The sequence below is a fragment of the Thalassophryne amazonica genome, chromosome 4, assembly GCF_902500255.1.
Source record: "Thalassophryne amazonica chromosome 4, fThaAma1.1, whole genome shotgun sequence".
In the NCBI taxonomy this organism is placed as follows: Eukaryota; Metazoa; Chordata; class Actinopteri; order Batrachoidiformes; family Batrachoididae; genus Thalassophryne; species Thalassophryne amazonica.
In genome coordinates, this window is record NC_047106.1 from 28,350,090 (window position 1) to 28,376,995 (window position 26,906).

The 26,906-nt window shown below is 41.2% G+C and overlaps 1 protein-coding gene across 1 annotated transcript in view; it reads right to left on the minus strand.

The window, feature by feature from the left end:
- Positions 1–1,078: 1,078 nt before the first annotated feature.
- pde9al (phosphodiesterase 9A like) overlaps positions 1,079–26,906 on the minus strand; it is a 75,613-nt gene continuing 49,785 nt past the window's right edge. Inside the window, exons 12-20 of the mRNA XM_034169304.1 lie at positions 20,787–20,891; positions 20,514–20,596; positions 16,958–17,114; positions 14,756–14,869; positions 14,436–14,540; positions 14,213–14,341; positions 10,726–10,821; positions 10,458–10,550; positions 1,079–1,544 (exon numbers count right to left, since the gene is read on the minus strand). Of these exons, the coding sequence (XP_034025195.1) occupies positions 10,500–10,550; positions 10,726–10,821; positions 14,213–14,341; positions 14,436–14,540; positions 14,756–14,869; positions 16,958–17,114; positions 20,514–20,596; positions 20,787–20,891 (840 nt within the window). The 3' untranslated portion in view covers positions 1,079–1,544; positions 10,458–10,499. The remainder of the gene's footprint in view (positions 1,545–10,457; positions 10,551–10,725; positions 10,822–14,212; positions 14,342–14,435; positions 14,541–14,755; positions 14,870–16,957; positions 17,115–20,513; positions 20,597–20,786; positions 20,892–26,906) is intronic.

Genomic DNA, 26,906 nt, shown 5'->3' on the forward strand with positions numbered 1-26,906 from the left:
TGACATATGACAGATATCAGTATCCAAAAGTGTGTAGATTTTCTATGGCTTTATTTTTGGGACACCCTGTATATAGGGGAAGCCAGGCAACAGTGGATCAGAAACATTGTTTTGTGGCAGCATAAACACATTATGCATAGGTTTAGGTCATTCTAATGTGGATTTAATACAGCAAGCTATTGTTTATAAGGCTGTGTTATTTATGTCTCCACAAGTGTAATTTACAGGTGTTTAAAATCGATTTTAAATTTTTTGATTCACTGTGCCCCGTGAATTAGTGTCCGGGGCACAGTGAATCAACTTAGAATATAATGAAAAAACACATGATTAGAAAGATTTCTTCAAAATTATTAAATATATGCTGATGCATATACAAAACTATAATCCAGCAAACCAGCTATGTAATGTGTGAGTGTCTTATATAGTGATATAAGTCCTTTAGAAACTACTGTATTATAAATACAACTCTCATAATATCTGTTCAAACGTGAAAGCAGTTGTTTATATACACAAATTATAGAAATAATTCATGGAAAAATGAATGTATAAGCTTCAACAAGTAATATTTGTCATCCACTTGATACTGGGGCTTAGAAAATCACTTTCGAGACTGATTCACTGTCCCCCGGGTACATGTCACACACGAGTCATGTTATCAAATAGCAGATAGTCTGGAGAAGACATAACACATGCTCATTAGTTGGATGGGGTAGTCTTCTAACTAATAATTTTTTTTGACCACCTTTCCTCTGTTGTGAGAAATAAATACAAAGACAATAACATCCACAAAATTTCCTTTTGATAGGAAAAAACTGAATTCACTTGCCACTTAGTTTTATCCTTAATGTATCCAAAAACAAAACAGTAATTTATAAGGGGGATGTCTTTATGCATAAAAATATGGCATAACTGTTGCAAATATATATGTAGTTTTGCAGATATAGCTACAGATTCACTGTGCCCCTTGGTTCACCGTGCCCCAGTTTCCCCTATGTATACACACTGTTTAGCTGTGATATGATTTATATGCAGTACCGTGAATTGTGATGGATTAATTAAAAAATGACATGAAGCAGCATTATTTCCTCAAAACACGAGTGCACGACATCAGCCAAAGTGTTCAATGCTAATGTGAGGTGCAAACGTTCTCCCACTTTTATTTTTCTACTGGAAAACATTACTGTTGGAAATTACATTTCATATTCTCAAAATACACAATCATCCATATTAAAATAACTAAAATCTCCAAATTTCTGTTTTTGGAGAAGCGTGTTTTTTTTCCCCACAGTCATATTTGTGCTCTGGGAAAATTCATTTAAACAAAAATACTAGGGAGAGATAAATGCCAATAATACACAGAGTGGTCACGAGGTCACTCTCTTTTACACCCAGTCAAAAGTCTAAGCCAAAGCCGAAGATGAACTTTGGTTGATTCTGTCGCCGAGCGGTCCGTTCTGCTCCACCTCCACAGCGTGGTGCAGGATGACTTCACCTCATTGGTGCTTTGTTAAGTCTTTCCTGAACTTGATCACCAGAGGAGACCCCTGCAACAACACAAGTGTCTCAGTTTGGCCAAAAGCTGAAAGCATCGATTTTTATTTAATCCACTAGATGGTGGATGCAGTCTGTGAGCTGTTACCAGGCAGCCGCCATCTTGCTTAGCATTATGTGTCTTTAGGTATTAGATTAAATAGAAATAGATGATTCACTGACTTATCCTTAGGATAAAATGATCTAAAAATGCCATTTTGTGCAACGTTCTGGTGCAGCAACAAGCTTTGTGGAGTGGGCTTTCATAAGTGTGTATTATATGTAATATTAGTGATGTGGGGAAATGACTAAAATTGCTGAATAAAAGTTAGAAAATGAGTTATATTTGTGTTGATCTGTATTCTGTAAAGTAGTGACTTTAGTTTTACTGCCTGAATGCTTTGTTGTGAGTAATATCACCCTATTCAATTAGAAGTCTCACATTCATAAATCCCCCGTCACACATAGTAAGAATGTGCAGGAACCAGCCCGACATAGCAAATATTGCCATAATCCGATGCAGTCGAGAAGAAAAGAGGTGTGGTCAGCAGTGTCAGAACGCATCCAGATTACCTCGTTCACACCTACACGATGGCATCCAAAGTGCATGTAGACAACAGGTAGATGACACAGACTGCTGCCAGATGGCCATGAACAGCCCAGTGTCACATTTTTTTTACGTGCTCCCGTGACGAAATGAGTCAAATTCTCGTGACAGGGTTTTTTTTTTACTCACTATTACTAACCCTACTCCTACCCCCAACCCTAACCTTAACCATAACCTAATCCTACTCTTTCCCCCCACCCTAACCATAACCACCCAACCCTCCCGCTTCACTTTTAATTTCGTGCAGCCATCACGGAATGAATTAGAAAGAATTCGTGCTGCCGTGACAAAAATGAGGTGCTTTTCATCACAATATCATGAACCAATAGATGAATGTATATTTTGTGCTGCTGAATCACGACTTGTCATGAGACTGGGTTGCCATAAAAGGCATTGAAGACTGCCCAATGTCCAAACATCTGGAGGCAAATACGAGCCTAGAGTGGGAGGCAGCGCTGTGTTCCTCACAGGCATGTGCATACAAGTGAGTGGCACATGTGTGGAGCTGCAATTATCACTCAGCCATGTGTCTGTGTGTGTATGTGTGCGTGTATGCATAACACTGCATGAGCCAGTAAGCCTGCCGTTGGGGTGCACGTGCATGCACGTGGCACTGGACAGCTTCGCTGAAAGTTTGCTGGCAGTGGGCCATGCTATCCCATGCTTCCGATGGAGCCTTTCCATGGAACTTTAATTTCTTTTTTCTTTTTTGCTCACTTCAGCAGCACAACACAACTCTGGACACCACGATGGTTGGATTATCACATGGGATTTATTTATTTTTTATTTTATTTTTAGCCTGTGGATTTTAACCACAGGCTGTCCGGCTCCACGTCCACATCCATGCTGTGAAACACTCCTGGACCTCTGCTGGAGGTGAGATTCATGTTTATTAATGCTGTCAGGGCCTGGCACAACAGTTCCATGTCATATCTCCTACAGAGTTAGAAGTTGATCATATATTACAGCGATGAGATCTGTTCAGCTCCGAGCCTGAAGCGTGCACTGACACGTTACTGCGCACCACGGAGATGCCCAGCTGATGTGTTATATACAGTTATGATGGAGACAATAGTCGCTTTATTTACATCGCCCATGGAACCTAATGGACAAATATCTGTACTGTAAGGTCAATTGTGGATATAACAGCCTGTTCAGATATGCGGTATGCACCACTGTGTGCGTGGTGCTTTTGGTTTGATAGCTGCTGTTCACCTTCACTGTACATGATAATAATTCATAATTCTCATCATGATGAAGCGTGTCACATACATATAAACAGCTCCTTTGCACTCCGGTGGGGGGTGGACATTATTACACGTGGGACATGTATAGATCATATCGGCAGGCTTTGCTGTGCCAGATCCATCTTGAGGTTCCCTCGTATACACTCAAATCATTTCGGATCCCGTTTTTCCGCCATCGGAATATGTAAATTGCGGACAGATGGTCCTCAGATTGCACATGGACCGCCGTCGGATAGGTGTCCCATGTCGACTGCACCCGGAGGATTTTGAACATGTGCATCACACTCAGGGCCCTTGGCTGATTTTGACTAACTGTGTGGACTTCCGCAGATGGCTGTCAGAACATTTTGGAACGGAAATCTGACACTTTTCGGATGTGCGCTGATTTGTCATTCTGACGCCATTCTGCGTGATTCTGCCTATGTGTGACGGGGTATACGAGGTCTGTTAGAAAAGTATCCGACAGGTGTGAGTTTTTTCACGCCTGTCGGTTGCGTCATTCGCCTGTGAGCAGGCTTTGCTTTGCTTTGCTCCATGTGGCTCCACCACGCCACGCGGAACTCCTCCGCACGTCTGTCTTAATGTGCTGAAAAAGTGCTGATGTCCACATCTTTTCACAATTCCTGTGCTATTCAGATGACATACCGGATCAAGACAGCGTCCAGTTTAGAAATTAATGGCACATTCCACTATTACAGGAGTTTTTGTCATGGAAAGAGTAGCGGAATTCCGTGCGTCGCGGTGGAGCCGCATGACGCAAAGCAACGCCGTGATGAAGCCTTCCGGGACATGTTGGGGCATGTCCAGCTCATGCACAATCACAATCGGATAATCACACGACTGAAAAGCAACCGGAATCCATCTGAAATCCACCTGAAAGCCGTCCTGTGGGACCAACACGGAGGTGGTTTTGTGCCGTGTAATGAACGGCTCCGTGGCGTGTCCCTCCGCTTTTCTTTCCATGAAAAAATCTCCTGTAACAGTGGAATCTGCCGAAAAAGTGCTGATGTCCACGACTTCTGCCTTTTTGTGAAAGTCAGACGAGGTCCCGGATCAACAAAGCCTTCACGTTGGAAATGATCTGGTTGTTTCAGCGGGGTCTGAGCATGTCGATCGGCGCTGGGAGCGCGCCGCGCTCTCAGCAGTTGTGGGCCGTCCTTAAAGCGGCAGTAACACTCCTTAATCTGTATAATCCCCATAAAATCGTCCCTGAAAGCCATATTAATTTTCCGAACGGTGTCCACCTGGAGGTCTCTCACAGTTTCTGGAAAAAAATTGATGCAGAAAAGCTCCAAATCATTCAGAGATTTATTCGCAATAAAAAAACAACGAGAGGGTGGACCAGTGCTCACACAAAGCCTGCTCACAGGCAAATGACGCAACCGACAGGCGTGAAAAAACTCACGCATGCGCACGAAGGTTCAAGCTTGTCTGATGCAATCACACGTGATTCAAATCCATATGGTTTTTGAAAAAAATAAAAAGGTTGGATACTTTTCTAACAGACCTTAGTTTTATCCCTTTTTAATTAGCCTGTGGTTTTTTCTTCACATCAGGTTTTCCATCCTGAGATATTCTGTAAGAGCAAATTCATAGAATGGAAATGCTTTTTCCCTCAATTTGGTGGGTCACATGACAGTCGCTTTGACATTGTAAATTCTACTAATATAAGAATATACACAAATGACATTAATTTCTTTATGATATACTTCATATTCTAGTGTAGTGTTTTCAGATTTCTTTCAACTTCAACTTCAACAGATTTCTGATGCGAGCATGCAAAGCTCTTACTTTCACCCCTGATTCTTTCCCATCTTTAACTTAACCTCATAATGAAATTAATTAAAGATCAGACGAGTATCTCATGTCATGGCAGACATCGTGTGTTTGACTAACTGATGGTATTATTTTCTATCTTGCTTCACAACATCTGGACTAGGACTAACAGATTCATTCAAGTCTATTATAGAAATAGTCTGATTCTCTTCTGTATTTGTTTTGACAAATAGTGGCTGTACAAATATGGGACTGAGTTTGAATAAATGTCACAGCACAGTAATAGCATGGAAAATGCAGATTTATGGTGAAACTCTCTAGAAAACATTGATCATGCCCATTGATTTCTATTTATGTCTGGTTGTTAGACGCTAACCAAGATGGCGGCGCTCTGGCAACAGCCAGCGAATGAGCGGATCGCCCCCGTCCTCCATCTAGTGAGTAAAAAGAAATCGATGGCTGAAAGTAAGGCGGGTTCAACACCAGAAAGCAGCTGTGAGGCCAGAAGCTATGCGCTGTCTAAATCAGGACAAACCACACCTGAACACTCTGGTCATTATTCCACCAAAGTGTTCAGAAAACTGACAAAACCTACACTATTGTTAAAAAAAACAAAAGTGAAATAAAGCAAAGGATCTGATTTTAATCCATCTGTTGCAACTGCAAAGTTAATTTAATCACAAAAATGATTATTTTAGATAAATCAGCAGCAGTTTCACCACTTTGTCATCAGCAGCTCAGTCACGAGCAACAGATTGAATGTTTCGATATCTTACTGGAGCATAGATCCAAACAGGAGTAACAGTATCAACGGGAATCATGGATTAGTGCGCAAAATTCAGTGGCACTGGCTCGTTTCATTTTTCAAATTTTTCACCAAATAATGTGAAATTCAGTTGACAAGTAAAACATCGTGACTCAACATTTTTTGGCCCTATCTTAGATCTGGTGCAAAGCAGTTTTAGTCCAACATTCCAACTGAAAAAAATGTACTTGTGCTCATATGTGCACTCTTTGTTCTAAAAATACGGTATGGTCAGGTGCAGTGCTGGCAAATTATACAACAGACCAGCAAATACTCAACTGAAAGTAAAGCGCAGTGCGTTTCTGCTATTTACACAGTGCAGTATTCAGATATGTTTTACATAAGGGGTCATGATGCACATACACGGCTTATAAACACGACCAAGCTGAATTTAAAACAATTAAATGATATAGAAATAAACCTCTAATTATTATTATTATGGTTGCCCCCATTAGGGGTCACCACAGAAAATGCATTTCCATATCACTCTGTCTTCTACAGCTTCCTCTTCCTCTTGCAACCACCCGCATGTCCTCCATCAGGACATCCATGAACCTCCTCTTTGGCCTCCCTCGTCTCCTCCTAACTGTTGGCTCCATCCTCAGCATCCTTCTCTGTATATACCCTCTGTCCCTCCTCTGCACATGTCCAAACCATCGCAGTCTCGCCTCTCTGACTTTGGCTCCAAACACCTCTTACCTGAGCTGTCTCTCTGACATATTAATTCCTAATTCTGTCCATTCTCATCACTCCCAAAGAAAATTACATCTTCAACTCTGCCACTTGTCTTTTTGTTAGTGCCGCCGTCTCTAAGCCGAACAACATAGCTGGTCTCACTACTGTCTTGTAAACTTTCCCCTTCACTCTTGCTGATATTCTTCAGTCACAAATCACTCCTGTCACCTTTCTCCACCCACTCCATCCTGCCTGCACTCTCTTCATCACCTTTCTACCACACTCTCCATTACTTTGGATAGTTGAGCCTAAGTTTTTAATCTCATTTACGTTCACCACCTCTACGCCTTTAACCACACTTTTCCACTGGGCTCCCTCTCATTCACACACATGTACACAGTCTTGCTGACTTTCATTCCCCTTCTCTCCAGAGCATATCACCACCTCACCAGGCTCATTTTAACCTGCTCTCTCATCTCACTACAGATCACGTCATCTGCAAACAAAACAAACATATTTTTTTAATAACATTTACATTTACCCTGATGGACTACCCTGCAGTGGGGAATAAGTTTCATTACACTAGAAGTCTTTCAGAAAGTGCTGTAACTAGGTTTAAGGATATGATTCCTTCTTTATGTTCTCTAATGTCATATACCAACACAGAGCAGAGTAGCTACCTAAACTCTGTAAGGGAGTTAGAGTATCTCGTCAATAGTTTTACATCCTCTTTGAAGACAACTTTGGATGCTGTAGCTCCTCTAAAAAAGAGAGCTTTAAATCAGAAGTGCCTGACTCCGTGGTATAACTCACAAACTCGTAGCTTAAAGCAGATAACCCGTAAGTTGGAGAGGAAATGGCGTCTCACTAATTTAGAAGATCTTCACTTAGCCTGGAAAAAGAGTTTGTTGCTCTATAAAAAAGCCCTCCGTAAAGCTAGGACATCTTTCTACTCATCACTAATTGAAGAAAATAAGAATAACCCCAGGTTTCTTTTCAGCACTGTAGCCAGGCTGACAAAGAGTCAGAGCTCTATTGAGCTGAGTATTCCATTAACTTTAACTAGTAATGACTTCATGACTTTCTTTGCTAACAAAATTTTGACTATTAGAGAAAAAATTACTCATAACCATCCCAAAGATGTATCGTTATCTTTGGCTGCTTTCAGTGATGCCGGTATTTGGTTAGACTCTTTCTCTCCGATTGTTCTGTCTGAGTTATTTTCATTAGTTACTTCATCCAAACCATCAACATGTTTATTAGACCCCATTCCTGCCAGACTGCTCAAGGAAGCCCTACCATTATTTAATGCTTCGATCTTAAATATGATCAATCTATCTTTGTTAGTTGGTTATGTACCACAGGCTTTTAAGGTGGCTGTAATTAAACCATTCCTTAAAAGCCATCACTTGACCCAGCTATCTTAGCTAATTATAGGCCAATCTCCAACCTTCCTTTTCTCTCAAAGATTCTTGAGAGGGTAGTTGTAAAACAGCTAACTGATCACCTGCAGAGGAATGGTCTATTTGAAGAGTTTCAGTCAGGTTTTAGAATTTATCATAGTACAGAAACAGCATTAGTGAAGGTTACAAATGATCTTCTTATGGCTTCGGACAGTGGACTTATCTCTGTGCTTGTTCTGTTGGACCTCAGTGCTGCTTTTGATACTGTTGACCATAAAATTTTATTACAGAGATTAGAGCATGTCATAGGTATTAAAGGCACTGCGCTGCGGTGGTTTGAATCATATTTGTCTAATAGATTACAGTTTGTTCATGTAAATGGGGAATCTTCTTCACAGACTAAAGTTAATTATGGAGTTCCACAAGGTTCTGTGCTAGGACCAATTTTATTCACTTTATACATGCTTCCCTTGGGCAGTATTATTAGACGGTATTGCTTAAATTTTCATTGTTACGCAGATGATACCCAGCTTTATCTATCCATGAAGCCAGAGGATACGCACCAATTAGCTAAACTGCAGGATTGTCTTACAGACATAAAGACATGGATGACCTCTAATTTCCTGCTTTTAAACTCAGATAAAACTGAAGTTATTGTACTTGGCCCCACAAATCTTAGAAGCATGGTGTCTAACCAGATCGTTACTCTGGATGGCATTTCCCTGATCTCTAGTAATACTGTGAGAAATCTTGGAGTCATTTTTGATCAGGATATGTCATTCAAAGCGCATATTAAACAAATATGTAGGACTGCCTTTTTGCATTTACGCAATATCTCTAAAATCAGAAAGGTCTTGTCTCAGAGTGATGCTGAAAAACTAATTCATGCATTTATTTCCTCTAGGCTGGACTATTGTAATTCATTATTATCAGGTTGTCCTAAAAGTTCCCTAAAAAGCCTTCAGTTGGTTCAGAATGCTGCAGCTAGAGTACTGACGGGGACTAGCAGGAGAGAACATATCTCACCCGTATTGGCCTCTCTTCATTGGCTTCCTGTTAATTCTAGAATAGAATTTAAAATTCTTCTTCTTACTTATAAGGTTTTGAATAATCAGGTCCCATCTTATCTTAGGGACCTCGTAGTACCATATTACCCCATTAGAGCGCTTCGCTCTCAGACTGCGGGCTTTCTTGTAGTTCCTAGGGTTTGTAAGAGTAGAATGGGAGGCAGAGCCTTCAGCTTTCAGGCTCCTCTCCTGTGGAACCAGCTCCCAATTCAGATCAGGGAGACAGATACCCTCTCTACTTTTAAGATTAGGCTTAAAACTTTCCTTTTCGCTAAGGCTTATAGTTAGGGCTGGATCGGGTGACCCTGGACCATCCCTTGGTTATGCTGCTTTAGACGTAGATTGTGGGGGGGGTTCCCATGATGCACTGTTTCTTTCTCTTTTTGCTCCGTATGCATCACTCTGCATTTAATCATTAGTGATCGATCTCTGCCCCCCTTCACGGCATGTCTTTTTCCTGGTTTTTTCCCTCAGCCCCAACCAGTCTCAGCAGAAGACTGCCCCTCCCTGAGCCTGGTTCTGCTGGAGGTTTCTTCCTGTTAAAAGGGAGTTTTTCCTTCCCACTGTGGCCAAGTGCTTGCTCATAGGGGGTCGTTTTGACCGTTGGGGTTTTTCATAATTATTGTATGGCCTTGCCTTACAATATGGAGCGCCTTGGGGCAACTGTTTGTTGTGATTTGGCGCTATATAAGAAAAAAGTTGATTGATTGATAAGCAGAAAATATGTAACAGGTTGATATTTTACTGTTTTAAATGAGTAATATATGGGGTTTTTTTTTTTGGCTCTACTGCTTTACACACATTCCACTTCAAAATGTGACATACTTGTTCCTGTCCAATGCAATTTTTATTACATCCTTGGCAATGTAACAAACTCATTGATGTTTACTGATTTAATTATTTTTCTGTCTGTTAACAGGATTACATCAAAACTACTGCATAGATTTTGACGAAATTTCCACCACAGATAGATATTAGGTCATGGAAGACTCCACTGAATTTTGGAGGTGATCCAGATCCAGATTGGCGGATGTTAGAAATCTCGGATTGCTCTTGTTTTTTTATTTTTTAAAAACCAGTTTCACAAAAATCCACACATTAATAAATCAGTTTTATGGTGAAATTGAACCACTTTTATGTGAACACTCTAATGAGCCGGCCGCTTCTTATTTTCCGCTAATAAACTCATGTGATCTCCGTTGTGGCTGATAAAACTGCGAATCCAGAGTGATGAAAGTGCTGCACATTCCCACAACGTGCTGTTTTTGTCAAAGGAGAGATGCCGTGGACGAGTCACAAAGATGCACTAAACACTAAACACTGAAGCACAACCAAGAAGTCACTTACTTTTACTTACACAGACACCACTGCACGCACGCACTGGCGAGCTTACTTCTTCTTCCCTCCTAATGACATATTTTCAGTTTTTTTCTTCTGTGCCTCATTGAACAAAAGACACAGCTTCATATTAGCGTGTGGTTTTCATGTGCGCGCGTATGCATGTGTGTTCATGAACGTGCATGTGAGTAACACCCCGCCCATATTCTGGCTTCACAGTTCTAAAGTTATCCACAGACTATGGCAGGGAAATACATGCAGAAAGAAAAGTTTCTACCTCCGTCATGGCGTCATCGATCTGTTTCAGCTCCTCGTAGTGGTCGCGAGAGTCTCTCAGCGGTTGGACCATGATCTCCTCAATCTGAGGGAAAAGCTGATTGACACAACAGTGTGGCATTTGTTAATTAAAATACCAATCACACATTATTATGAGACATCGTCAATAGATAGAGGTAGCGTGTTGACAGGATTAGTCTTAGGGATCAGATTTTCTAAATTTCTCGTTAAAGAGCATAGTTTGCAGTTTTTGAAATTTCTTTTTGTGATATTTTCAGACTTTTCTTTTAAACTTCGTGTTATCATACAAATTGGTTTCTGTTGCCAAAAAAGAACTTTGTGAGATCAGCAAAGACTCAGTTGTCGTAGATAAACTGTGAGCATAATTTGGGGTATTTGCTGAGTCAAGTTTACTAATCAACAGTACCAGTTCACATGAGAAAGGACAAATAAGCAAATTTATTATGTGGACCAGAATCAGAATCAGAATCATCTTTATTGTCACTGTAATTTACATTGCAATGAGATTTGAGTGCAACTCCAAAAGGTGCTTTTCCGAGGTGCGAGTAATTACACTATGTAACAAATTTTTATTTTTGTTTTGTTCCTGGGTACACAGTGTGTTTTCCTAACCTGTTATGCCTTAAATAAATAGAAAATAGCTGTTATTCCACAGAAACTTTGCTTCTGTGATCAGGACAATGATATTTTGAAATTTGTCTGTTTTCAAGAATATTCTCGATTCGCCTTCACTACTACTGAGTAGTCTTCTAGAATATTCTTTAACTGCTAGAACTGTCCAGAATTTTCTAGAAGTTTCCAGAATTATCTAGAAATTTCAAGAAACTTTTAGAACTTTCTAGAACGTAAAAAAAATAAAATAAATAAAATCAAAGTTTGTGCTGAATGTAGTCATTTTTCCATAGACTTTAGACATAAGCAGTTGAAATATAACACTTAGAAGCCAGGAACAAAAATTGTGTTACATAGTGTTATTAATCAAATAAAAAGATAATGAAAATGAACAAAATAATTTATTTAAAATAAAATTTAAAAATAAATTATTTAAATATATGCACAATATATGTACAACTAAAATTAAAATGTGGACAAAGTATAAAATGTAAGAATTATGTACAACTGTGGAATGATATTGCACAGGAAAATATTGCACACTGTAAAAAAAAAAGACTGTTGTTTTTACAGGAAAACGCTGGCAGCTGTGGTTACCAGGGACTTCCTGTAAAAAAATACATGGATTTACAGTGAATGAACCACGGCTGACTCACATTAAAAAACTGTTAAATCTACAAAAAAAAGTCTTTTTTTTTTGTAGATTTAACAGTTTTCTAATTAGTTTTTTTTTTCATGAGATACAGTTTTTACAGGAATTCCCTGGTAACCACAGCTGCCAGCGTTTTCCTGTAAAAACAACAGTCTTTTTTTTACAGTGCACATGGGTGCAGATATTGCACAAGAAACTTTGAAAAGTGCAGAGTAATGCAGATTATAATATAACATATTCGGGCGTTACTGTAAGTTTCCATGTTGATATATACATATAACAGCCATATAATAAATTAATTATTATCCTCACTTGCTCAGTCTGTACTAACACCTGAGTCTGACATTTCCCCATACAGACCTCTCACTCGATTAATAATCCTTTAATATTTCAAGTTAATATGTTTCCACCCCAGAGTCTTCAGGCTTCAGGTTATGAGCACATTAAAGGGGAATTCTGGTATTTGGGCTCTAAATTGAGGAGTATCACCTGCATTGTGAGCAAGCATCAGCTTTGACATTTTGGCCATTTGGTGCGTTATTATGTGCATGGTCCAGGTCGCAGGTACAGGAGTGTTGAGGACCCCAGTTGCCGGAGAAGGGGGTGCACATGTTTCACCTGGCTGCAGAAAATGGATTTTTATTTCAGAGATGTGGGGATGGACTGGTTGTCTGCCTGGATGGTCCATCCAGGACCAAGACAGTTCTGTCTGTGGTGTCATGGATGTAGCAAAGTGCAGCACCACCACATGCTCCCAGATGTGACTTGACTTGATTGACAGTTTTTAAACGTTTTTGGGACAAACCACCCCCCCAACACGATATTCGATCCAGTACTGAATTAGAACACTATCACTGCTGAGGGTTAAACAGCTATTCAATGTAAATCTCAATCTCACTCAGTTGGTGAAAATGTCATTATGTGACCAGATGACATATCTTTGGGGCAAGGCCCCGGTCAGGTTTGAACACCAGATTGGTTGTACTTGAGACCAAGGTTCTACCAGGTCACCCAAGGGGGAATTCCCCGCCAGCCAAACCAGCAACATCTTTTCAATCTGGACTTCACCTTGATACATATTTCTCCACCATTTTTGACCTCATCACAAGGTTACAGGTGCATTTAAGCACATTCTGTGATTACCCGGACAACTGTCACATCCTGCCAACAATGCCAGTTTCTGACCAGATGACATCTTTGTGATAGGCCCATGGTGGGGTTCAAATACCAGATTGCTTGTACTTGAGAACAAGACTCTACCAGGTCAGCCAAAGAGGAATCCCCTTCGCCAAAGAAAATATAAAGGGAAACATTATCTTGACTAACACAACACACCTACAACCTCACCAACAGATGACACCAATTCCTACACACTGTAGCTTGAAATTTGCATTTGTGTTGGATATAAATATCAACATTTTGTAGGATTAATGTTGAAAAATTTTGCAATTTTGCAGTTTGTATTGATTGCAGTGACATGAACCCAAAACTTATTGAATGTTGTGAAACCCCACACTGTTAAAGCGAACACTCCATTTTAATACGATAATTAACAATGTAACTCAAACTTTGAAAAAAGTTATAGTCACTCATTTCCATTAATTAAACTAACTCAAAAATGAATTGTTGTCATAACAACTCAGTTTCTTAAAGTGCATTTAAAGTTTTGGGGCATTTAAGTGTTGGTGATGTATTTCCAGTGCATTCCATTCACTCATTTTAATTGAGTTTATGTAACGGAGACCAGTAGGTGTCGCTGTTGTTAGTAAACCTCACTCCAACAGCTGGCTTTTAGCCTTCTGGTTAGAGAGTCCGACTTCCATGCCGGAGATCGTGAGTTTACGTCCCGAGGAGAGCAAATGGGCGGAGTCATAACAACACACCACAGAGTCAACAAGTAAACCAAAGAATCCATCAAAAAATCTAATCCAAAATGTAATGCAAATTTTTTAGGTACAAATTTGTCACTTTTTTTATTGAAAAACATAAACTAGATTTACATAAATTTAATTAACTATACATTGTTAAGTTACTAAAACTTTAACAATTAAATTTGTGAAAATTATTTTATTAAGTTGGTAAACTCAAATTATTTAAGGCAGATGGTTTCCTCAAATAGTTTGAGTTCCGCTACCTCAATGAGTTTTAGTTTTAGAATTTTTAAAGACGTAGTTGGTACACTTTGGTAGACACTCTGTCCTACCTTCATGACAGTCTCAAACATTGGGATGAGAACAAACTTGATGAAGCCAATCTGAGCAGTAGGTTTGGTGACTTTGTCTCTGTCCATGAAGGGGGCCACAGGCAGACCCTCAGACTTCTCTCTGTCACTCTGCCAACCACAAACAGTAAAATTCACTTATGGAAGTTATCAGCTGCTTCCATATGACTATAGGAGTAAATAGGAATGCTTTGGTAGAGGTCACCTGCATGAAGTACTCCTCCAACAGGCAGTCCACCCACGGCTCAGCCACCTCAGTCGGCCTCACCTCGTTGGAAATATCACAGCACTTAATCAAAACCATCTTCAGCTGAAAGCGAACACACACACACACACACACACACACACACACACACACACACACACACACACACACACACACACACACACACACACACACACACACACACACACACACACACACATTCGGCATTAACACACTTGTACCTTTTACTGATTCCACCACACTCAGCAGATAAAAGCCCGCTCGTGCTGAAGTCTTGTGCCGGGATGATGCATACATACACACATCACGTGCTCTTCATTGGTGAAGTCAAAGTTGTCCACTTTGTGTTTGAAGGAGTCGAGTATCTCCCCGTGTCTTGCCATGTCGGTGGCTAAGATCAACGTAATCGTGGCCTGGAGACATTTCAACACAAACAACCCGCATGAAAATTTTTAATTTCAACTTGTTTCAACAAGTTGTATGAAAACAGAAAGCAAAACTATGATGTTCTTTGCCCAATGTCCAGCTGAAACGAGACTTTGGAATTTGTGTCAGAGTTTGGGGTTTTATAGCATTTTATATATATATATAAACGGTTCATTTAAGTCCACAGTTGAGTGTGTGACACAAGTCAAAGGCTAGCTACTGCAGTGGATTAATGTAAGTACATGTGTAGCTTGTTTAATACACTTTCTTACCTTCAAAGGTTCTCAATTAGACTGTGTCAAATGCCTATGGCTGAATGCTAACATTAGCTAGTTTGTGTCTTTTGCCTTATGTTCCAATTTAATTAAAGTTAGCTCGCTAACGCTAACACTGGCCTAACAGAACATTGGCAAAACGCATATTAAATAGGGAGACCCCCCTCCCCCCAAATAAAGGTTAAATAGAAACAGAACGACAGACACAGACTCTGCCAACAGATACTGGCCACCAGAGCACGCGGTAACCTTGGAGTGTCCAAAATGAAGCATACCTAAAAGAAGCCCATGTTAAAAGATTCAACTTTAGAGCAGAAAAACAAAGTTGACAGCCTGATACAAAAACCCTTTTGGTTTCTATAGCTAATTTCCATATATGACCACTTTAAGCATTTATTACAAATAACTTTAATAATATGTTGTGCAGCTAGTTGTTCTAACAGATCATGTCTGTGCTCCAGCATTTCAGTCAAGTGAATTTTTGTGTTAATGAATTTTGTGTGCTAACAATGTTGGCACTTTTAGCAGCTATCTATAACTTGACAACATTAAATCCAGTTAATCAGTGATTACTGAGGAAATATGTGGGTCATAATTTTTAATCCCCACACCAAAGCCAGGCATGGTGAATACAACAGCTCAGTCCTCAAAAATATGATGAAATAAACACTGGAACCAAGGTTAGCCTGCCAGTTTAGTCTGTGCAATAACTGTAAAACAGAGTGGTATTCTGGCTTCATTTGTCCCGTCCAGGTCATGCAGGGTTTTGTCCACACTCCATGTCTTTATCCATTTATAGGTTTGTTAACATGGTGACACCCAGAGCTGCACTTTTTGAGCTTCAAAATGGCTCCTGTGGGTCTCTATAGAAGACGTATGATTGACGCCACTCAGAGTGTGTCCATCATACAGTGTGTGCACCAGAGATCCCACTGTGAAGAACTTGGGATAAATTTCAGCCATACGGTATTTCACCAAAAGGTTTTGTTGGATACATGCTGGACAGGTAAGACTAACATCTGTTGTGAATACTAACATCTGTTACATCTGTTAAGATGTATTTATCCTCATTTTAAGTCAGAAATTGTGAGTTCCCAGTTTTTATTGAATGCAGCATGAATTTTGAACCTTGCACACATTCGCTTCTTTCATGTCACCTGCAAGATGTCAAGAAGCGAAGGAATTCACTCAAAACAAATGCTTTACCACTCATAGATTTAGCTGCAATTTTGTGATATACTGCAGATATAAAATATTTTGTAATAATAACTGGATTAAAAAATACATATATATTTGTGAGAAATTCAACTGGGCTGCACCTTTAATGTTTTATGATGATAAATTGACAGTGTGGACACTTTCAGGGCACAAATTGGCAATAACATTAAATCAAATTTGAAGGAATTTTATCAAATGGTTCATAAGATCATCGCCAAAGAGCTGAAAAAACAAAACAAAACAATTAAAGTTTTACGTTTTCCAGTAAATTGAGTCAGGGCAGCATTCACATCACATCAAGGGTGAAGGAGGTTCTCAGATACATGGATGGATTAATGAACGTGCACACACAGCTCTAATATCCTACGTATGCTGCTCACCTGTTGATAGGTACAGTGTATGTGTTTTTAAAGATATATATGACATACTGTATAGCAATATAATACAGTTAATATCAACCATAGACATTCATTTTTTCCATTCAGTGTGACAAAAAGGTCACAATCGACAGAAATTACCAGGCTTCTGGTGCAGAACTGAATTGCTGAAAATGCTTTTATGATCACCGCATGTCGATCTCACCTGTCTGATCTGTTTGAATGCTTCAGGATCCACGTTTGCAAAGATGTTGCACTCAGGGAGAGAAAGGATTTGGAAGGCCACAGCACAGTGATGGTTCTCCAGTGGAGAGATGTCGTTGTAGCGCACCGCCAGCTCAGTGCGAGCGTTAATTTGGTACCTGGTAGATGGATGATGCATAATGTAACTTCAAAGGGTTTCTGTAGTGATTAATGCCTCCCTGAAACTGTAAGTGGATCTCATATATCTAGAGAAGTTGCACCCTTAAAAAACCCTTTTCTACAATATCATATGACAAGAGCTATTAGGTAGAACATGCATTGATGGTGAATGTCCACTAGGTGGATGTATTGCTCCATTTCAAGAACCTTGAGCTGAGGCTGATGTGGGACAGTGCCAAAGGTGACCAACCTGCTGCTTATATTAGTAGATAATAAGAGAAATGTTTGTCTGTCGGTTTGTGTGTTCCACTACTCCTCTGTGGTGCTAAGTCCAGGTCCCGTCAAACTTCCTGTGTGCATGGAAGTTGACCCTAGAATTGCCCTTAAGGTTTATATTTCCTTCAGTCAAGGTCGTTGTGGTCAAATTTAGTTGAATCTGTCTGTTTGTTCCCTTACTCCTCCCAGGTCCTTTCATTGATTTCCATCAAACATGATATTGAATGAGAGTCAACCACAGAATTGGCCTGAATGGATTTGTTTTGTGCCAGATGAAGGTCATTAGGGTCAAAAGTCAAAATCATACGTTTTTCACTTCAGTGTCTACCAAACACATGTAGGTGGGTTCTGGATTGCCCATGTGAGATCAAATTTAACAAAGGCCCATATTGGGGTCAAGGTCATGAGGGTCAAAGGTCAAATTCAAAGTTCTTCACTCCAATTTTCACCAAACGTGGCACAGAACAAGAGGTAAGTCCTGGAATTGCCCAGGTGAGACGTAATGTGCTAAATTCATCAAGGTCAAAGCTTCAAAAGAGTTTTTCTCTCTGATTTTCCCCAAACTTAGCACACATATGTAATACCCCCGTCACACATAGCCGGAATCACACAGAGTGGCATTGGACTTATGAATTGGTGCACATCCGAAACGTGTCAGATTTCAGTTCCAAAACGTTGTGACAGCTATCTGCGAGAGTCCACACAGCTGGTCAAAATCGGCCGGCGGCCCCGAGTGTGATGCATATGTTCAAAACTCTCCAGGTGCCATCAAGATGGGACACCTATCCGACAGCGGTCCATGTATAATCTGACGACTATCTGACCCCATTTTACATATTCTGATGGCATCAAAACAGCATCTGAAACAATCTGATCATGGTTGATTGAGCTCTGAGATTGAATGGTCACAGCAAAGCCTGCCGACATGTTGTGCCACATTTGTCCACCTCCACTGGACCCCCGGCCAGGGAGGGTGAAGGAAATGTTGTTATGTAATAACATGTATGTGGCACTGTGCATGCATCAGAGGCTCGGTGCAGCACTCCGCAACACAGCTGAATGGGAGGTCACCACTGTAACGCCACGTATTATTACACGTAAACCTCCTAATTTTGTAGCAGGTATGATGTGGAAATGCCCAGCACATGATGACATAAATAAACATGTAACTCACCTCCGGTACCTCGCGTTCCACAGTGCAGCCCAGACAGCTGGTCAAGTCCCTTTCACCCTGGCTGCGCTGTGTGCTGGCAACGTCGATCGGATAACAAACATATAATCCACCTCTGGTATGAATAAATCCCATGTGAAGCGCCATCCCACAACGATAATCCAACTGCAGTTGTGTTAAGATGCATATCAAGTAAAATGACAACAAAAACAAGTTTAAAAAAGAGAAAAGAGAAAGTCCACTGACTTCATCTGAAAGCTGCGCACATGTGGGAAGTAGTTGCACTGCCAGCACAGTTCAACAGCAGTCACGGAGTCGAGCTGGATGAATAAAATGTAGCAATGCAAGTATATACTGATCAAACACCTAAAGGGATTTTTCACTGGACTGTACAACAACAGGTGATCACTGACAGTTGTCAACCTGTTTGTGCGCTCTGTGGATGGACAGCTCCTGTGCTCGCGTGTGCCACACGTGTGGCCACACACTCGCACACTGGTTTGATAAGCTGTTCTACACACGCAGGCACACACGGCTCATTCAGCCGCTGTGAACACACGCGCACAGCTGAGTAGGCACACACTCATCACTCGGATCACCTGTTCTATGCACGTACACGCGCGCACTCCATCATGTGAGAAACATACTGATGAGGTCAGTTTGCCGCTGGTGATGTGAGGATGAGTGGAGATTTGATTACGCGGGTGAGTGAGTGACAGCTCCAATGTCAGTGCCTTCTGACAGCAGTCTGTGTCATCTAACTGTTGTCTGAAATGTGTTTTACTAGGGGAGCTACGACCACTACCTTTGCACCCCCTGCCCAGGACTAAACCAAACCAACTTCTTTAGGTTCCTTAGATGACCCGAAAACACAATCAGGATGTTCCCAAAAATAAAAACTGGCCTCAAGCCACTTATCCAAGATGGCCACCAAAATGGGGATTTTCAGTAAAACACTTTTAAACAACATATAAACAACTTAAATATCACAGAGTTTCAATGGGAAGACCATTGCAGGTCACAGCAAACTCATTTGTGCCTAAACTAAATTCATTCATGGGTTTAAGATTCAAAATGGCGTCCAAAATGGCTGCCAATAGACCCTTATCATTAAAATACATAATAGGAAGTTGTTTATATGTTGTTTAAAGGTGTTTTAGTGAAAAAAAAAAATCCAATTTTGGTGGCCATCTTGGACAACATCTTGGATGCCTGGCTTGAGGCCAGTTTTTATTTTTGGGAACATCCTGATTGTGTTTTGGGGTCATCTAAGGAACCTAAAAAAATTGGTTTGGTTTAGTCCTGGGTGGGGGGTGCAAAGGTAGTGGTCATAGCTCCCCTAGTATTTGGGCTGCATCCTGCAGGTGTGCACGAGGCAGTCCAGATATTTGCTGTGTCGGAATTGTTCCTCCACATTCTTGCTATGTGTGATGGGGGCTTAAGTGTTCTGGAATTGCCCAGGCAAGATGAAATTTGCCAAATGTCAATCACTGGAGATGAAGTTATTGAGTTAAAGAACAAAATTTAGGTTTTTCCACTGAATTGTGCACCAAATGTGGCACACATATGGTGGTTGGTTCTAGAATTCCCCAACAAAGTCAAATTTTCCAAAGGTCAATCACTGTGGTCAAGGTCATTTTTGCTTGTCTGTTTGCCAGCCCAGTGTTTCCCAGTGCTGGTCCACTGGATCAAACGTACTACACATTTTCCATTTGCTCCTGAACTAATCAGGGTAGATCAGCTCAGCCAGGTGTGTTCACCTAATCGGCAGCTGACTGAGCACTGGAACACACCTGACTGAGCTGATTCCAGAATAGCTTTGCAAGGTCAGCTATAGGTCAATTATTTGGCTGAAGGCCATGCTCTTTGGGGTAGAATGTCAGATTGCCTTTATTATGTTCATGCCCAGGGATACTATTACCTAGCAGAGCAAAAAGTGTGAGACTCTTACGTGTTGTTGTAACCAGGGTGGTCCAGGTCGTGACAAACAGCTGCTGTCATTAGAATGCCCATATCTGTGAGAGTCAGCTTCTCCTGGACAACAACATGTATGAAGAGTGTTGAAAACAACCTAAAGTTCACTGGTAGGTATTTCCTAAAAGACCAATGTGTCCAGAAAAAATTAATTTTAAGCAATAAATAAATAAATAAATAAATCAGTCAATAAATGTTATACTGATATATGTTTCAGATGCATTAATGCACACACAGATGTGCACCTTACCTGTAGGTTGCAAAGGTGAATCATACCATACATCATCTGACTAACGCAGAAGCAGTGGCGGAAGTTATGGAAAGGGTTGTTACGGTAGTTTTCTTGAATCGCCAGCTAAAAGAAGAATAATTTTTTGGCTTTACAAATTGTAAAGCCGAAAGTAGGTCCAAGTTTAACCCCATGGTCACATTAGCTACAAGAGACAGAGGCAAAGTGACCAGCTGCCATTCATTTTCAGTAAAGCCCAGGTTAAACAGACGGTTTTGTCGGCGGGTAGTACGTAGACCGAAGTTTGCGGTAGTTCCGGCTGTTTTCGCGGTGGAAAGGGGCGGAGCATTTCGCTGGCGTTTTGAGTGCCGTACTAGCCGCAAATATGCGGATAAAACACAGCTAAATCCGCCGAATAAAGCGGAGTTTTGACGCCGTAGCATCCGGCACACGTCAGGCAATGGGGGTTAATACTCAGTTCTATCCTTTACAATCACAGGTTAAGACGCGCGTGAGAACGGCGGTGTTCTGCTGCCGCCGATAATGCCCTGTGTACCGCTGGATTTATCCAGGCAAATCCTGCGTTACTCCAGGAACTTTTGCTTATAGGCACCGCCCCCAGAGTATAATAGGCTGAAGCAGCTGTCAGTGCAGGGGGAGGGAGTGACAGGGAGCTCATCTCTCAGCCTTTTCTTTTCTCTCCTTTTCCCCTCCTCAACATGTTGCTCGTTTCCACCACAGGGCTACCCTCTGCTTCTGAACCAGACCTCTTGGTAAGTCCTTGCTGCTACCAATTTTATTTTAGGAGGCATACTGGAGCTTTTCTGCAAAAATATCTGGAGCTGGCCGCGAGTGAGAGACCTGCATGCAGCGCGCTAGCGTTTTTATACTGACCGCCGCCTATCAGCCGTTTGGAACACCGTCAACTGGGAGGTGGCATTTAGAACAGTTTACTGTCCGCTAGTGCCGCCGTTTTGTCTGCCTCTGTCGCCAGTTAAAACGCCTTTGAGGACGCCGATGTGGGCTCTATCGCCGTTTTACACGCCGTTGGTTAGGGGTACAACGCCGGCCGCCAATTACGGCGGTGTAAACTGCGGCACTACAGAAAGGGGCGGGATGACACGGCGATTAAAAAGTATCAAACGCAGTTGTTCGCGTTGTCTCCATCGTCAGGCTACTTCTCCGGGAGCGCTCCCGGAATTATTTGACATGTTGAATAATTTTTTCGACGATTCCCAGTGAAGCCGGAACCAAACCACGCCCCCGTGCGCCGGCATTAACTACGGCGTTTGATCCCTAAAACGGCCCGGAGGGGGCAAAATCTCTGCCGGGACGCTTCCGGGAGAGTTTACCATCTATGTGTAACGGGACATAAGAGTGAGAATTTTACCAGCTAGGTAAAATGTTTCATGCAAATTCTCAGCAGTGTGACACGGCGACTGCAAATTTGAGTGAAGGCAGCATAATGGCAGCATGATGCAAGTTGGTTGGTTGCTCAAAAATAGAGGTTTTTCTGTATAAATCTAATACGTTTGGCTTTTTTTTTTCTCTTACATTTTGTAAAGGTTAGTGAGAAATAAACACTTTTAAATTTAAAAGCCCTGTTTTTAAAGCAGATAGTACCTCTGATGTTATTTACAAGACATCATACTACTAAGCAGACATTAGCAAGCTAACTGGCGATACAGTAGTGTCACCTTGATACGTTTTACTGAAGCAAATCAATCTAACTTTGACGGAAGAAAAGCTCACTGTGACTGTGCTGTGTTGCCCTGCCCTATATAATTGATCATATTCCTGTAATCACGTGACGTCACCATGTGTTTGGCACACCTGGAAACGCCATCAAGCGACAAACGGCAAATACTTGGTGCCTTCATTTGTAGCTAATCTGACCGTAGGGTGAATCTTGTGATTATTTCTTCATTTGGGCTTGAACTATATGCTCCAAAAGACACCTCTGTCCTGTAAATCTAGTTCAAGTACTCTGCATTAATAACTAATTAATGTTCAAATGTTTATAACTAATCAATGTGATCATTCATCGTTTTACCAGCCAACGTTTGAGGGTGATTGGATTCATATTGAATTCCTTCACCAGTCCCAAGTCATGGTACATATACTCCAGACAGCTCAACATCTACAGCCACAGAGAATGAGAAAATAAATTGAAGATTCAAAAATACATTAATTAGAATTATTAAATGTTCAAAGTGGAATTTCTTGGACATGGAGCGAGCGAACAGCAGTTATATGTCAGAAAATAATCTGGAGTGAAAACAATGATGTCGACAAACCTCATTGTGTTCCCAGTGCCAGACATCGAATGTTGGCTTTTTCAGTGCATCCACCGTCTCCTGAGAGAGTGTGTACTGTACACACATAAAAAACAAACAAACAAAACCATGAGAACTTTAAAACCAGTCAGACTGCAGAATTGATACTTTTCTAACATCGATGAAAGCATGAATCCCAGCAGATGTACCTTTGGGTAATTGGGGACGTTCGTCTTGGTGTGACCATCCATCCATCATCTGAGAAGCTGTATTTGCACTGGCAGCTTACTCTGATGTCAGATAAGACAAAGGCAGAATGAATTTTGACACTTGAATTTGGTTTTGGGTGGCACGGTGGTGGTTCACAACAAGAAGGTCATGGGATCGCTTCCCACCTGCTGTGAGGAATTTGCATGTTCTTCCTGTGTCTGCGTGGGTTCCCTCTGGGTGCTCCGGCTTCTTCCCACTTCCAAAGACATGCAGGTACGGTGAACTGGTCACTCTAAATTGAAGGTTGGTGTGAGTTTGTCTGTTTAGGGTGTACCCCAGGTCACGCCCTATGACTGCTGGGATAGGCTCCAGCCACCCCCACCCCCCACCCCGTCCCTCTTGACTGGAGTAAGTGGGTATAGGAAGTGAATGAATGCGTTTTTGGTTTCCTTGTGGTGTGTTGAAGTGGTGCTTGATTTGATCTTCGTTTACCTCCCACCAGCTCTTGACGTCATCTCATCTCTGAGTTTCTTCAGGTCATTTTTACACTTCTCAATCTCCACCACCTTCAGCCTTCCACTGAAACAATACAACAAAAGCCTCCAGTGGAGTGCAGACACACAGCTACGTATCAAATGTCACAGTTTGGCTTCACTTTAGCAACATGAAAAATCATTCATCTGCATTTTATGGTTGAAGTTTCATGCATCCTATTTGTGCATCTAGAATCTTTCCTCCTATAAGTAAACCTCAAGACTAAGACGGCTTGTTTTAGACTTCAGTGAGCTATACCCCCCCCCCTCTAAAAGTAGTGTGGGAGTGGACAGGAGCAGCTCCTTAACATTTAAAACAACAAACACAATCATTTTTAATTTTTTTTTTAAGAGAACTGAATATATATTTGCATGTTTGACATTTCCTTGTTATACTTATTTTATTTTGTTATTGGGAGTACAGCCAAAGCAGATGGTCACCCCACTGAGTCTGAGAAGCTTCAGGTTTCTACCTGTCATCAGAAAATGCCTGAAGAAGTTTTCCTTTCCCGAATTTGCCAATGTGCTTGCACAGAGGGTGGATAAGGTTAGACCTAAAGCCTTGGTCACACTGAATAATGAGCCACGTAGCGTGTCGTTTTTGGTACGAATGGAGTTATTCAAGAAATATGGGAGAATAGTGGCTCTTAGAGGCAGATTATTCAGCTAATGAGGCTTATCTCTGAGTGTGGCACTAATTTTGTGAAGTTCAAAATTGAGCACAAACAAAGCGGAGTGATTTGTGTACTATGAGGACAAATGAGGATGTTAGAGACATGTTACATGTCACCACTAACATGTTAGGATGTTAGTAGTGAGGACGAGGCTGTTAGAGACCCATTATCCGAGTATGTGGTGGCTACGAGGACAGGACAGGTTACCTGCAACAGAGCAGGTTCCACTCTGAGAAAGCCCTTGTAGCCTTTTTTTAACATCTGTTTCAATTTTTTTCAATTTCAACTTATTTTCATTTATGTACCGACAAATCACAACAAAGTTGCCTCAGTGCACTTCACACAATTAAGGTCTAACCTTACCAACCCCCAGAGCAAGCACACAGGCCACAGTGGTAAGGAAAAATTCCCTCTGAGGAAGAAACCTCAAGCAGACCAGACTCAAAGAGGTGACCCTCTGCTTGAGCCATGCTACTGACACAAATTACAAAATAATTTACAAAATGAATATACAGGACAAGAGGGGTTTAGAAACAGACACCACACCCATCTCTGGATGCAGCTGCACCTCAAACAGAGAGAAAAACAGAATCAGGCATCAGAAAGACAAATACAGTATATTTGTCAGCATTAAGCAACAAGAAAAACAGAGCCCTAAGCTTCACTAAAATACCCAGACATTAGATAAAGTTGAGCCCCAGCCCTCTATATTTACTAATAAAATGAAATTAAAAGAGGAAAAAGTGTAGAACTATACTATGCCAGTATGCTAGCCATACGAAAGGGCAAATAAATGCGTCTTAAGTCTGGACTTGAAAGTCTCTGCAGAATCTGTTTTATTTATGTAGGGAGATCATTCCACAGAACAGGGGCACGATAAGAGAAAGCTCTGTGACACACAGACGTCTTATTCACCCTAGGGACACAAAGTAGTCCTGCACCCTGAGAACGTAAAGCCCGGGCCGGTACGTAGGTTTAATTAGGTCAGCTAGGCAGTTTCTTGCAATTCCTCAGAAGAACATCATATATGTGGCTCATTATTCAAATAATCACTGAAATTTCTGACAATCCATATGTGGCTCATTATTCATTATTATTCAGTCTGACCAAGGCTTTATGCTTGTGAAGTGCCTTGGGGCAATTTATACATTAATTTGATGCTGAACAAATTATCTGTATTGAATAAATATAATTATTTTTTTTTGAATGTAGTACTTCAGTGTCTATAATGTATTTTTTTAATTTAAAACAAAATATGTTTTGAATATAGCTAAAAGGTGTATAAAGACTATTATAAGCATCTTTTTGTTTTCTGTCCCCAAGATAATACATTTTAAAATTTAGAAAAATACCATATTTAAATTTTTTTCTTTCTCTATTTTTTATAACAAAATTGGAATGAAGATCATGGAGTTTGGGTCTGTAGCACAGAAAAAGCAGGTTGCATGGTTTTTGATGTGTCCACTTACGCTCCACTCTCTTCTCCAGCATGGCCAGTCTGTTGGTGACCTCAGTCTTTAGCTCATGAATCCGAAAGGCTCTGTGAGAGGAAAACAGATGAGTGAGACACACAGTGTTCAGCTCTGACTGTCTGTGGCAGGTCATTGCTGCAATATGGGCTTGTGGGAAGGCTGCTGGACTACTTTCGAGGTTTCCCAGATGTAAACAAGAAGACATCCAACATGGCACAAAGCCAAACGCATGCATCAGTGAGCAGTGGCGACCAGTACAGGATGGAGTGAGACACTGATGGCCCATCTTGACAGTATCAATCAATCAATTCAATCAATTTTATTTATATAGCGCCAAATCACAACAAACAGTTGCCCCAAGGCGCTTTATATTGTAAGGCAAGGCCATACAATAATTACGTAAAAACCCCAACAGTCAAAATGACCCCCTGTGAGCAAGCACTTGGCGACAGTGGGAAGGAAAAACTCCCTTTTAACAGGAAGAATCCTCCAGCAGAACCAGGCTCAGGGAGGGGCAGTCTTCTGCTGGGACTGGTTGGGGCTGAGGGAGAGAACCAGGAAAAAGACATGCTGTGGAGGGGAGCAGAGATCAATCACTAATGATTAAATGCAGAGTGGTGCATACAGAGCAAAAAGAGAAAGAAACACTCAGTGCATCATGGGAACCCCCCAGCAGTCTAAGTCTATAGCAGCATAACTAAGGGATGGTTCAGGGTCACCTGATCCAGCCCTAACTATAAGCTTTAGCAAAAAGGAAAGTTTTAAGCCCTAACCTTAAAAGTAGAGAGGGTGTCTGTCTCCCTGATCCGAATTGGAGCTGGTTTCCACAGGAGAGGAGTCTGAAAGCTGAAGGCTCTGCCTCCCCATTCTACTCTTACAAACCCTAGGAACTACAAGTAAGCCGTGCAGTCTGAGAGCGAAGCGCTCTATTGGGGTGATATGTACTATGAGGTCCCTAAGATAAGATGGGACTGAT